The following is a 12,515-nucleotide window of genomic DNA, read 5'->3' as shown; positions in this document are numbered from 1 at the left end:
AATTATTATGTGGTGTTTCATGCAAGGAATTCTATTTCTATGGTTGTAGTTTTTACTTTTAAAATCGATAATTTTGTACATTATTTTACAGTGAAATTACATGTAATGGTAACATGGTAATGTAAATTTTACAGTTAACCAATAACCAGCTTTTTACTGTATACTTTTATAGTCTTTTTTTTTTCTGTAAAAATTAATAAATAAATAAATATATATATATATATATATATATATATATATATATATATAAATATATGTATATGTATTACTGTATATAAATATATACATTTATTACTGTATATAAATATAATACTGTAGTAGATTTGTATTTATTTATTTATTTTAATTAACTCTTTTTTTTCCAGTATAACTCGACTTCATTGGTGTGATATTGTCAGGAAAGAAAGTTACCATTTCTATTTGTGCTGCACTTTAGATTCCAGCTGTTCATCCTACACCAGGTACCACGTATCCATCTGCGGCTGACTCTAAACTTACAAGTGAAACGTGGACAGAGTCTTTTTAGAGTGGTTACTTCTCAAAACTCTTACTCACGTCATAATTACACCCTAGGAGATGAGCGTATTCTGCTCAGGGCTCGCGTATCGTCATTTACAGCTGTCTGTCTCTCAGTCATGACTCAATCCATCAGCCCAACGGCACTGAGCTGCTTCCAGCCTTCACATAAATCGCTCAGAGGGGCGGACAGAGAGAGAACACAACAGAGAGGAGGACTGAAACAAAAGCCTCTGTGATCCGCTGACACCCTCGAGGCCTTTGGAGCCAGGGTGAGAAAGTTATAGAAGAGAATAAGAAAGGGAAGAGGAGGAAGTAGGAGAGAAAGAAAAAGACCGGTGGGCTGGAGGGTCGGGGTACAATGCCAGTTTTGTTGCCGGTTGCTTATCATGTGATGGTTGTTCCTCTGAAGGCAGAGACACTGGAAGTCCAGTCAGGAAAAATGAGAGGGATGAGTCAGCAAAGGGTCACAGCCACAGAAGGATGAGAAAACAATGTGACCCTCAAATTTTTTGCCAGCCTGTCTAACAAGTTGGCCATAACAAATCTCAGAAGAAAAGCATTGTCTTTCTGCTGTTGTCTGTTTAGTGTCAATTCTGTTTATCTAGAAAAAGCACCTGAGATGAATGGGCAGTATCAAACATATTGCATAATTCAGCTGTATTCATGCAAGCGAATCAATCATAATCACAGTTCTGCTGATAAACTGTTCTCTTATAAAAGAGAGTGACAACTTCATTATTTGAACTGATGTGACTGCTTTAAATATTCAGGAGAGTGATTTCGAGAGTGTGTGCTGCCTGTATATATATATATAACATTCATGTGGGCATTGTAGGTTGTTTTGTACTTGTCAGAGTCACTAATGTTTGGCCAGTTATGACAAAAATTAGGGATAAAGTGCAATATTTGATATTTACTGACATTGTCTGCTGTAATGGTTACGGGCATTACTCGTATGGCAGTGTACGCATAAAACATATGTACAAAATATTCTGCACAATATTTACACTCTGTCACTCTTTCTCTCTTTGTTTTGTTGTTGTTTTTAAATATACTTTATGTATACAGACCACATCCAAGGACAGGGAGAGGCCATATACATAACACAATCAAGTTTCATCAAACCGTCGACTAAAGTCATGTGACACTCCACTGTGTTCAGTCTAATTAACCTGAAGCATCCCTGCCCTCTTATGACAGTCTGATAATAGACAAAAGTGTTTTCTTGACAGCCCAGTAATCTCTGGAAGATATTAAGAGCATTTCTCACTTTACCAGCCGTATTGCTGTCAGTTTTCGTTAAGGTTTACTTGTGGTACAGTGCATTAGAGTAATAGTGACCCTCGGGTGGTTCACATTTCTAGAAGTGTGTTTAACTTCATGTGAGGCTAATTTGTGGCACTCCTGAAATCCCAGACCTAAAGCACCTGTGTTGAGCATACAGGTGAGTGAGGGTGAGACGGGTTGTGTAACATGCAAAATACAACCCCAGAGGTTTAAAGATGTGCAGTCAAAGATCATTCACACAAAATATTATTAACATATTGGCTGTTTGGTGCATGACCATATTCTACATCCCTAATCCTACCCAACACCCTAAAATTAACCACTACATTACTAACCATTAATAAGCAGCAAATTAAAAGCTAATTAAAGCAAAAGTCAAAGTTAATGGTTTGTAAATAGTGAGAATTTGACCTTAAAATAAAGTGTGACTGCTGTGTATTTATATGTACGTATATTTGCACCATTGTTATATTTATTCATTAAATCATTGCTGAACGTTTTGCTGTCTGTAGGATTTTCTTTGTATTACATTAATTCTATGGATTGTCACACAGACATGTTTTGTTTCTTTGTTGGCCATATTTCTCACACGGTCTCCTCTCCTCTTTCTCTCTCTTTTACAGTCTAAGCGAGAGCTTCTTCATGGTCAAGGGGGCCGCTCTGTTTCTGCAGCAGGGCAGCTGTCCACAGGGTCAGAGAGTTCATCCTCACCACAAACATGCAGGTCAGTCCATGCTTGCACATGAGAGGTCTCCTCACATCACACATTAGTGAGTTTCTGCTTTTAGATGAACAGCCAAAGCGTCAACAAGTATACTTGAATGTTCATCACAGCACAGAATGCTCATTGTTATTTGAGTGGACCTCAATCCTTCATTAACTGTTTCTCAGATGTGTTACTTACTGCAGACTGTGTCCACACTCAGAGAGAAATTCAGAAATTGGGCAGCAGGTGCTGTCCGGCTGATGGACAGACTCAGTGCTGGCCAAGTGTAAATATATTTTTTGGTTACGCTTTGTTTTGATGGTCCCCTGTTAGTTTTGTGTTAGAGGAGGGTCAACAAGTGTTAAAAGATATTAATCAGACAGTTTTAATACTTGAATGAGAGGTGGTTGACATGTACTGGCCTATAGTCAACAGAATGTCTAAAGGGGGACCATCAAAGTAAAATGTTGCCAATTTGAATTATTTTATTTGCCACTTATTTATAGGACTGTTGAGATGAAAAAAAAGGAACATATAGATAGAAAGGCTGTCATATTTTCTTTATAACAGTTGGTGCATACTTAACATATAAATATATTAAACTTGCATACCAATTGTGAAGAATGTTTTGTTATTTATGGGGTAAGTTGTCACAGTCTGCCAGTAAAAAATATTATTATAGGAAAATGCAGCACCAATTCATGAAACAGCTAAAATATTAAAAGATAACATATACAAAAATAGAAAACCATTGTTTTGTCCCAATAAAAACCTGAAATCCATGAAAAGAGAGTATATGTAGCAGTGTGGTTTTATTGTGTTCACATGTTTGCTCAACCAATATAAAAAAATATATAATGATTTAAAAATTTCAGTTTGGAATATAAAATTAACAAAGTTTTTAACTACAGTAGTTGTACTTAAATACAACTGCAATTTTAACAAAACGAAACCACTGTCAGAAAAACAAGCATTTGGAAAAAGTGAAATTCTAATTTGTGCAATTTGTGGAATTTTCTTTCTTTCTTTCTTTTTTTAATACATTTTAAAAAACAATTTTTTCTATTTGCAATACTTAGTAATTTACACACATGATTTGAGACCGTAAATCAATCAATTAATTTCTCTGTGCAACAACAGCGCAAACACAAAAGCATGACAACAGATGTCCTAGCCACCATCCATCCAGCACTGTCTTACACGTGTGACACGTTGAATTTATTAAACATGCAAATTTAACGTACATGTTTACTGCTAAAGAGAAGGGTGTACATTTGCTCCTGGTGAATTGAATCTGTTATGAGAGAAACTGAAGACCATGCAGACACAACAAGTCCTCAGGCTTCATGCACTGATTATCTCACCATGCGTTCAGACAGCTTGTCATATCACAGCAGGTTTACACTTTTTCTGTTATAAACCCCTGATATTATCAAGGATCTGTTTTTTTTTTTTTCAGTTGACTTATATCATACCATCTCCTGTCTTCTTGTTGTGATGCAAGGTTTCGATTTGACCGGTTTGAACGCATCAGTAGTGCTCATCACGAGCGAGTTGTTGCAGGTTTGACGAGTGGTTTTGTTTTTACATACAGTCTGACCTCAGGCCCTGTCGGAGCGCCGCTTGAGTCATGAGCTTTCTGTACAGTTTTAAGAATAATAATTCAACTGCCCATCATTCACAGGAGGAACAAGACAAAGACTTCCTAAAAGTGACTTAAGCAGACAGTCTAGAAGATCTGGAATCAGATTACGAGAATTACAAGTACAATTGCATCAACACTAAAAGGTGGAGAAGTCTCCGTAGAGGAACAGCGGATGTCTGTATTAGACTAGACGACGTAGGGTTTCTCTTCCTCTGTGACAGTAGAAGTACAAAATGTTCTCCGGCAGTGAGAATACTCCGCTTTTTTTCTCAACAAGTCCTTCTTACTGTTTAACATTTATTCATGAGGCAAATCCTCGGCGTTCGTTCTAAATGTAAGTTAAGCTCTCAAATATCTTCTCTCCATGCTGACATCTTTAAATGTCCTTGCTTTTAGATGTTGATGATGACGACACAGATTTCCATCTTATTTTTGTCCTGGTAATTAAAAAATAAATAAATGACGTCATCAGTCATCTCTATTTGCATTCATATGTCGCCGGCAGCCAGACAGTCAAAAATAGCATCAGTGCTGATTTATTAAACACTGACCAACTTCCTAAAGCAAGATACACCAAAAATGTTTGCAGATGGATTCACATCTGTACCTTTAGAGGACCAATTAAAGCATATCATGAGGAATTACATTTGTCGTAATCTTTTGAGATGTGTTCAGTGTACTTATGGAAGGACACTGCTTTTCAGATGTTTTGTTTTAGAAGGAAGTCTTTTAAACTCCCCAAGGTAAGGTACAGCAAAAACGCTAATATTGTGAAACATTATAACAATTTAAACTACTTTTTTTTTTTTATTGTGATATATTTTAAAATGTAATTTATTCCTTTGATGGCACATGGTCCTTCAGAGATAATTCTAAAATGCTGATTGGGTTTAAAAGTTTAAAATGTCTCCTTTAAATGAGTGCAGTTTTGAAAAGAAATAAAATAGTTTGACCTCTGTTTGACCCTTCATTTAATTCATTGTTACGAGTAGATTTGGTAAAGAATAGGGTTTAAAATACTTTGATTTGAAATCCTATTTCAGTGTCAGTCATAGGGATTGACTCATCATGATAAGCCCTGAAATTAAATTATGAAATGCTGTCAAAATCATAACTGATGGAGAAAACTGTGTGCCAAAGTTATTTCAAAGAATTAGTAAACTAATGGCTCATCCAGAAATGCACAAATCTGTCTTAATTTACTCATCCTCATGTTGATGCACACTTGAAAGTCTTTCTTCAGTAAAGCTTAGGTTGTAAATGGTTGCTTTATGTGCACTTGCAATTAATTGAAAACCATAATGATAATTCTCAAAACTTCTATGCTTCTTCTGATCAAAGCTATCCTACACTGCTTGAGCGATTCTTTTACATATCAGTTTTTATCAGATAAGCATGTAAAGTTATGCAAATTCTTGTCAAGGAGACCCAGAGTGGCTTGTTTTGTTGGAGGAGAGAACTTACCCTGTTCTTTTCAGATATGCTTCAAATGCAAAGCAGCCAATTAAACCGTAGAGAACATCACCTGTTGTGTTGAGTGTACTTGACAGGCTTTGGCTCTTAAGCTTCGAGTTTATTTGGTTTTCACAATTTTGGCTTTGTTCTTAACCTGCTCGTGCACTTTGATTGGCCTCCCACACGTCCCACACCAGTTACATCATTGCTTCATGGATTGAGCCAAAGCTCACAAGAGGAGGAGGAGGTTTGTTTGGGTAGCACCGCACCACAGTCAGAGGTCAGTTAGTCTGTCTTTGTTAGGAGGAAAATGAAATGTAAACAGATCTTGTTTGGTATCTCGTATTGACTTGCATCAAAAGGGGAGGGGCTTGAGTAAATCGAATGGCATGCTGTCCCATTTATAAGTATTGGCAGGGTAGAACTTATTTGCACATACCTGTTCACAATGCAGGTAGTCATGACATACTTAATCATTTCATTAAATAGGATTATCTGTGATATACTGGCATCTCTTTCCACATCCATGTGTGTTTGTACACTTTGTACTCTGGAATATCGTAAATCAGCAGCGTTATAAAGGCGTTAAACAAAAGCATACTGTTGTCTTCCCACCCAACATTTAAAGACTGATTTGTCACATCACTCAGCGGGCGTTCGTCTTGGCTCGGCTTCTCAAATAAACCTTCGTTCACTAATATGACATCACCTCCAGTTATCTTGTTTCTTTTTATGGTTGTCTTCTTTAGCAGGGTTTTGAGACGCTGCTGGTGTCAGTGTAAACACAGTAGTCGTCATGTATTGTTTGGATTGTAACGCTGGTTTCTCTCAACAGGTGACTTACCTCAGCATCTGCAGGTGATGATCAACATTCTTCGCTCTGAAGATCGCATCAAACTGGTGAGAGCACACACGCTGTCAGTGACTAACATTTTGGCAGTAAGGTACATGCAGTGAGGATGAATGGGTTTCATTGTCAAAGGGTTGCTTCAAGACTGTTTTCTTCTACTGAGGCATGTTAAAATGGCTTACCTGCTCATCCATGGAGTAATATGTACTAATACTAGTTTCAGTCACTTGTGACGTGTTGATTTATCATGCACGGATCTGGATTTGTCTTCAGAAATAACATTCCGTCATTATCCACTAAACCTAAAGACATTCCAAGCGGAACACAACAGGAGAATTTTGAAGCATCAATGAACTGTGATGGCAAAAAAAACATCCTGAAAAAGTGGTTCATTGTGACTCGTAGGATGGATTCCAAGTTAATTTCAAAATGTGAAATTTATTTCATGCTAAGTATACTAAAAATACATTTACTAATTTGTAATATAACCCTGCAGTTGTACTTTTAATATATTTAACTAGTATACTTAAAAGTCTGCTACCTACTTCATTTGAAATGTGTGGAAGAAGAGCTGAGGTTCAACTAAAGATATGTGACCCTGAACCACAAAACCAGTCATAAAGGTTACATTTAGATTTATACATTATATGAAAGTGAATAAATAAGCTTTCCATTGATGTATGGTTTGTTAGGATAAAACAATATTTGGCCGAGATACAACTTTTTGAAAATCTGCAATCTGAGGGTGCAGTAAAAATTAAAATCTTGAGAAAATCACCTTTAAAGTTATCCAGATGAAGTGCTTAGCAATGCATATCACTAATAATTTTTTTTTAAAATATATTTACAGAAGGTCCATTTACAGGAGATTTACAAAATATCTTCATAGAACATGATCCTTGCTTAATATCCTAATGATTTTTGGCATAAAAGAAAAATCCATAATTTTGACCCATACAATGTATTTTTGGCTATTGCTACAAATATACCCCAGAAACTTAAGACTGCTTTTCAGGGTCACATATACTGAAGTATATTAGATTCTGCTAAAGTGGAACAACTGCAATTATACTTCAGGTACACTTAATAACTTGCATTTAAAGCAATCCTCAACAAGTGACATTAAAACACATTTTTAGGATTAATATAAAAAAATTTGCATTGTGCGCAAGTGATACTCTAAATAAAGTTTCATTACAGTTTTTGTATCCGTAAGTCTCCGTATGTCAGTTATGTTAATAGATTTGAACTATACTTAGTATAATTTAAATGTATTTTAAATATGACTTTTTTACTAGGGTAGTAATATTAAAAATGAAGACTAAACAACATTAAACTGACATTATTTATATTTATTACAATAGAAGTACCAGAGGTGCGTATCAGCTTAAATAGGAGGGCCTTATTATAATATTGTTTGACAGTGAGGGACCTTAGAGGCAAAAAGCTTGAGAAAACGGCTTTTGAAGAGTTAAAAATATAGTGCACATGTTTGATGAGCTTGACAGACTTCATCAAAATGCCCCTGTTGTTTTACATAGAGAGAAAGATTATGTGAGAGTGAGTGACTAAAGGCCAAATTTTTATTTTCAGGAGATCTGTTCTAGAGTTCATTATGTTAATATTTAATATATTTTGCTTTTGCATGTGTATGTATTATGTGGGCGCTTTTTTTTCTCAAACCAAACTGTAATCGGCAGGCGGTGCGGTTAGAAAGCGTGTGGTCAGACCGCGTGCGGTACATGGTGGTAGTCTACACAAATGGCCGTCAGGACACTGAGGAAAACATCTTGCTGGGCATGGACTTCAGTAACAAAGACAGGTGAGACCAAATCAAATACAGGTTAGCATATCATCAAACAGACTAGTTTAAAAGTTTGTTGCCTCCTGCAGGCACACTTCATTAAGTCAAATAAGGGAGTTTTTCTTGCTCTTACAGTAAGAACTGCTCTATTGGGATGGTGCTGCCTCTGTGGAGTGATGCCAAGATTCATCTAGATGGTGATGGGTGAGTACTGCCCCCTCTGGGAAGGGATAGGAATAGCTGATAACACTTCAACTTTGGATGCACCACCTATCTAGATAGCATGGATTATAAACTGTGTTGAATGGATTTGTCAATGGAAAATGAAGCCAATGGCAATATTAAGAAGTATTCCTGGTTTTTATTGTTATTTAGAAAAGTGTAGCTCTACTGTAGTGACGTATGGTATTGAATGATGGCCTTATTATATTTAACCTCTCTTCTCATTTCTGCAGAGGCTTCAGTGTGACTACGGCCGGGCGCATGCACATCTTCAAGCCGGTATCAGTCCAGGCCATGTGGTGAGAAAATATCATCAATAAATAATGAACTAGAGCAATTAAAACTTGTATTTTAGACATTTCAGTCTGTAGTGCTAATGTTAATATAGAATGATTTGTGTTTACTTTATTTTTTTAGTTGTACTTGTTAAAACGTTTTTTTAAATGCGTAATGTGCTTAACTTCAGAAAATCACTCAGAACTGCTGTTTTCACAATCGTTCATGTTATGATAAATCCTGCAGTCATCTCTCTTAATCAGCTGATAAGTTACATTGAGTCTTTGTCTACTTGGCTGGGTGCATTTGCGCTCTTAGCTCCTCAGGGGGTTGAAGATGATGTGTATGGACTGGTTTTCAGATGTTCACATGTGCTTGGGAGTTTGACATCCTTAAATATAATAGAGATCCACACTGCCATCTGGTGACTCTTTCAAAAATCGTACCATTGCAGTACCATGGTACAGTGAATGTCATATCATTAGATGCTGTTTGAAATAAACCGTTTAAAGTGATGCTTTGATATATACCATATTGCTGAATGATTGCCATGATGGCCATTTTTGTGTAATTTTATTATGTTATTTTCACTGCTTTTTGCAGTTGTGGTTAAGCTCTTTATCATTGGTCTTGAAGTGTAGAATTATTTAAAACCAGTTTGAGATACAGTTTGACTCATTTTAAGATCACACCAGGATCTTTAAACTCCATTCTGACACTATTGGCAAAGGTCTCTCCTTGCTCACCTTTAACCTGCTTTTCCTTCAGGTCAGCATTGCAGATTTTACACAAGGCATGTGAGGTGTCACGAAGGTACAACTATTTCCCTGGTGGCATGGCACTCACATGGATGGGGTACTACGAGAGCTGTATCAGCTCTGAACAGAGCTGCATCAATGAGTGGAACGCCATGCAGGATCTGGAAACACTGCGACCAGACTCTCCTGCCGTTTTAATTGACAAGTGAGTGCAGTCCCTGAAAGCCCAGTGTCCTTGAGCCACCAGCAGACTTAAATTAATATTTTGTTTCTTTTCTTTTTTTGAAAGTGAGCTTTTTTTTGTTTTTGTTTTTTTGTTTTTTTTTTTCAAACAAGAGCAAAAGCCAGACATATTTGTTGTCACAATTGAATCTAATATTTTATCGGTTTAATAATCAGCGGTCACCTGCAGGAACTTGGATCTTTCTTTGTAAAAAAAAAAAATCCTCCTTTTTTTTTTATTTGGAAAAAGCTAGGATGAAACGGAAGACATGTTTATGTTGTTCATTATATACATTATGTGTAATTTTGACTTTCCTGAATAATAATAACAAAAAGTGAAACCCTTCACCTTAAAACGATGCTCTAACTTGAACTCTTGATTTAGGCTGTGCTATGTTTCTGTTCCTCAGACCAACAGAGAGGGAGAGAACAGAATGTCTGATCAAAGCCAAACTCAGGAGTATCATGATGTACCAGGACCTTGAAAATGTCACGTCCAAAGAGGTCAGCAGGAAATGCAGAGAGTGCATTAAAAGTGTCAAAACAGGCCTTCCTCCTAAAACTCTGATCATAAGTGGTCACAGGAGACACAGGATCCAGCAAAGCGTCTCGACTGACCTCTTATGATCAGATGGATCTTGATAGCAGATGTGTGCAGGGTTTATAACAGAATATTTGTTGAGACTAAGTCGAAAACCTTGTGTATTTTTGCTTAGATTCGTAATGTGCTGGAGCAACAGATGAACCGCAACCTGAAAGATTACAAAGAGTTCATTGACAATGAGATGCTGCTTATTCTTGGGCAGATGGACAAAGCCACGCTCATCTTTGACCATCTCTATCTGGTTAGTGTTGCTTTTATTAGACCCCCCCCCCCCCCCACACACACACACTTTTTATTGCCTTTCCTCTAACTCATCCTACCCCACAACATATAAAAATATGACATCATTTAAATATGTACAAATAAAACTAAAAGTTTAATTTGTTTAATGTAAAGTCTGTTAGTTCTGGTTTTTGTCATATTTGGGGCACTGGATGCCTGTTTCCCTAAAAAGCCTGTGACATGCATCATTCGTCTTTCAGGGTTCTGAATGGAATGCTTCAAATCTAGAGGAGCTACAGGAAACCGGGTGAGTTTTACCTGTACTGACATCCTGCTGTTGTTACTCTTAAGACACTGCTTCTTTAAATGGGTTCATGTTAGGTAAAGGTGAAAGTTTAAGGTACATGTGTATCGTATCGCTTCTTAAAGGGCAACATTTTCTCCAGTTTCAGCTAAAGTTCAGAGAAAACCCATCAAAGCTGTTACTTTTTAAGCAGGGTTTATTTGTAGTACCTGATCTAAGGAATTAAAATAACCTTGCATGCATATGATTTTCTATTGTTGTCTAGATGTCATCTGTGATCTCTAAATGCATTGCTCTTTTAGGGTGGGCTACATCTTAAATGTTACACGGGAAATAGATAACTTTTTCCCTGGAACATTTTGCTACCACAACGTCCGAGTGTATGACGATGAGACCACAGACTTACTGGCCCACTGGAACGATACTTACAACTTCATTGTCAAAGCAAAGTAAGGCTCTGTTTTCGATTTTTCTCTTGACTTTTTCAATGTGACTTTTCACACTCTCATGTTCTGTACTCTGCAGAATGAATCAGTCCAAGTGCCTGGTTCACTGTAAGATGGGCGTAAGCCGCTCGGCTTCTACAGTGATCGCATATGCCATGAAAGAGAACGGCTGGTCTCTGGAGAAAGCGTATAACTTTGTCAAACAGAGACGCAGTATCACCCGTCCCAATCCCAGCTTCATGAGACAGCTGGCAGAGTATGAGGGCATACTGGATGCCAGGTACAAGAGAAGTTTCCTTTATTATTGTTTGGTGCTTGTGTTAGTTAAAGGTTTTTCCTCAAAACAAAAAGTGTCGCCATCTACTCATACAATTTTTGTATACAATGAAAGTCAATTGGATCCAAAGATGGATTTACATTTTTGGATGAACTATCCCTTTAATACTTTTTTAACCCTTTCTATACTTTTCTCTTCAGTAAGCAACGTCATAACCCACTGTGGCACCCTGATTCAGATTGTGATCATCCTGATTGCCAGCAAGCTGCTGCCCCTTGCTGTGTGAACTCCGAGGCTGCGGATCATGTCACCCCAGACCCCACGACCCCCCGAGTCACTGTATGCTGCGAGCCTACCGCCCACTCCTCTCCAATTAGCCTAGGTCTGGACCCAAGCCGACCACAAAATTACCACTATTACTTCCGTCGCTTGTCAGACTCAGCCCTCGACAGTGAACCTTCCACACCAATCCATGCACCACCGCCTCTGGTGGAAGTAGATCGCGTCTACATCGAGGTTGCAGATGTGGAGCAAGATGCGCTCCTCGACGATGAAACCTTCGAGGGGCGCGAGGGTCTTCCTGTACCACACTTCAGTGCCCCAGGAGAGGGCACAGCCGCTCAGACCTGTTCCCGAGGGGCAGAGCCACTGGAGGAACTACGTCTGCGGCTGGAGTTCAGCACGGTGGAGGAGGAGGACGAAGAGGAGGCTCAGAAAGAGCAAGCAGAAATGGAGGCGTTAGCAGAAGGAGCGAAGAGAGGAGATGGGAATGATAGTGAAGAGTTGTCACATGAAAAGGGGATTGATCTCGCAAGCCTGAACCATCTGTGCAACGAGAACTCCAACAACAACAACCACCTCAAAACGCGACAATCTCTAACTGTGAGTATCTCACATGATTGTATCACTGCTCTGTTA

General features: G+C 37.9%; 1 protein-coding gene across 2 annotated transcripts in view; it reads left to right on the top strand.

Annotated features, from left to right (window-relative positions):
* The window catches only part of LOC127957984 (protein phosphatase Slingshot homolog 1), a 32,662-nt gene that overhangs the window by 15,920 nt on the left and 4,227 nt on the right, over positions 1-12,515 (top strand). For both annotated transcript variants that reach the window (XM_052556748.1, XM_052556749.1), the window contains 12 exons: positions 2,430-2,530; positions 6,448-6,512; positions 8,163-8,284; positions 8,402-8,470; positions 8,722-8,787; positions 9,533-9,727; positions 10,155-10,248; positions 10,461-10,589; positions 10,831-10,877; positions 11,177-11,323; positions 11,400-11,600; positions 11,798-12,479. In XM_052556748.1, coding sequence (XP_052412708.1) covers positions 2,430-2,530; positions 6,448-6,512; positions 8,163-8,284; positions 8,402-8,470; positions 8,722-8,787; positions 9,533-9,727; positions 10,155-10,248; positions 10,461-10,589; positions 10,831-10,877; positions 11,177-11,323; positions 11,400-11,600; positions 11,798-12,479 — 1,918 coding nt within the window. The remainder of the gene's footprint in view (positions 1-2,429; positions 2,531-6,447; positions 6,513-8,162; positions 8,285-8,401; positions 8,471-8,721; positions 8,788-9,532; positions 9,728-10,154; positions 10,249-10,460; positions 10,590-10,830; positions 10,878-11,176; positions 11,324-11,399; positions 11,601-11,797; positions 12,480-12,515) is intronic.

The sequence above is a fragment of the Carassius gibelio genome, chromosome B5 (genome assembly GCF_023724105.1).
Source record: "Carassius gibelio isolate Cgi1373 ecotype wild population from Czech Republic chromosome B5, carGib1.2-hapl.c, whole genome shotgun sequence".
Taxonomy (NCBI): domain Eukaryota; kingdom Metazoa; phylum Chordata; class Actinopteri; order Cypriniformes; family Cyprinidae; genus Carassius; species Carassius gibelio.
The sequence above is the reverse complement of the archived record's forward strand: the minus strand, read 5'-3'. Positions and strand labels throughout refer to the sequence as shown.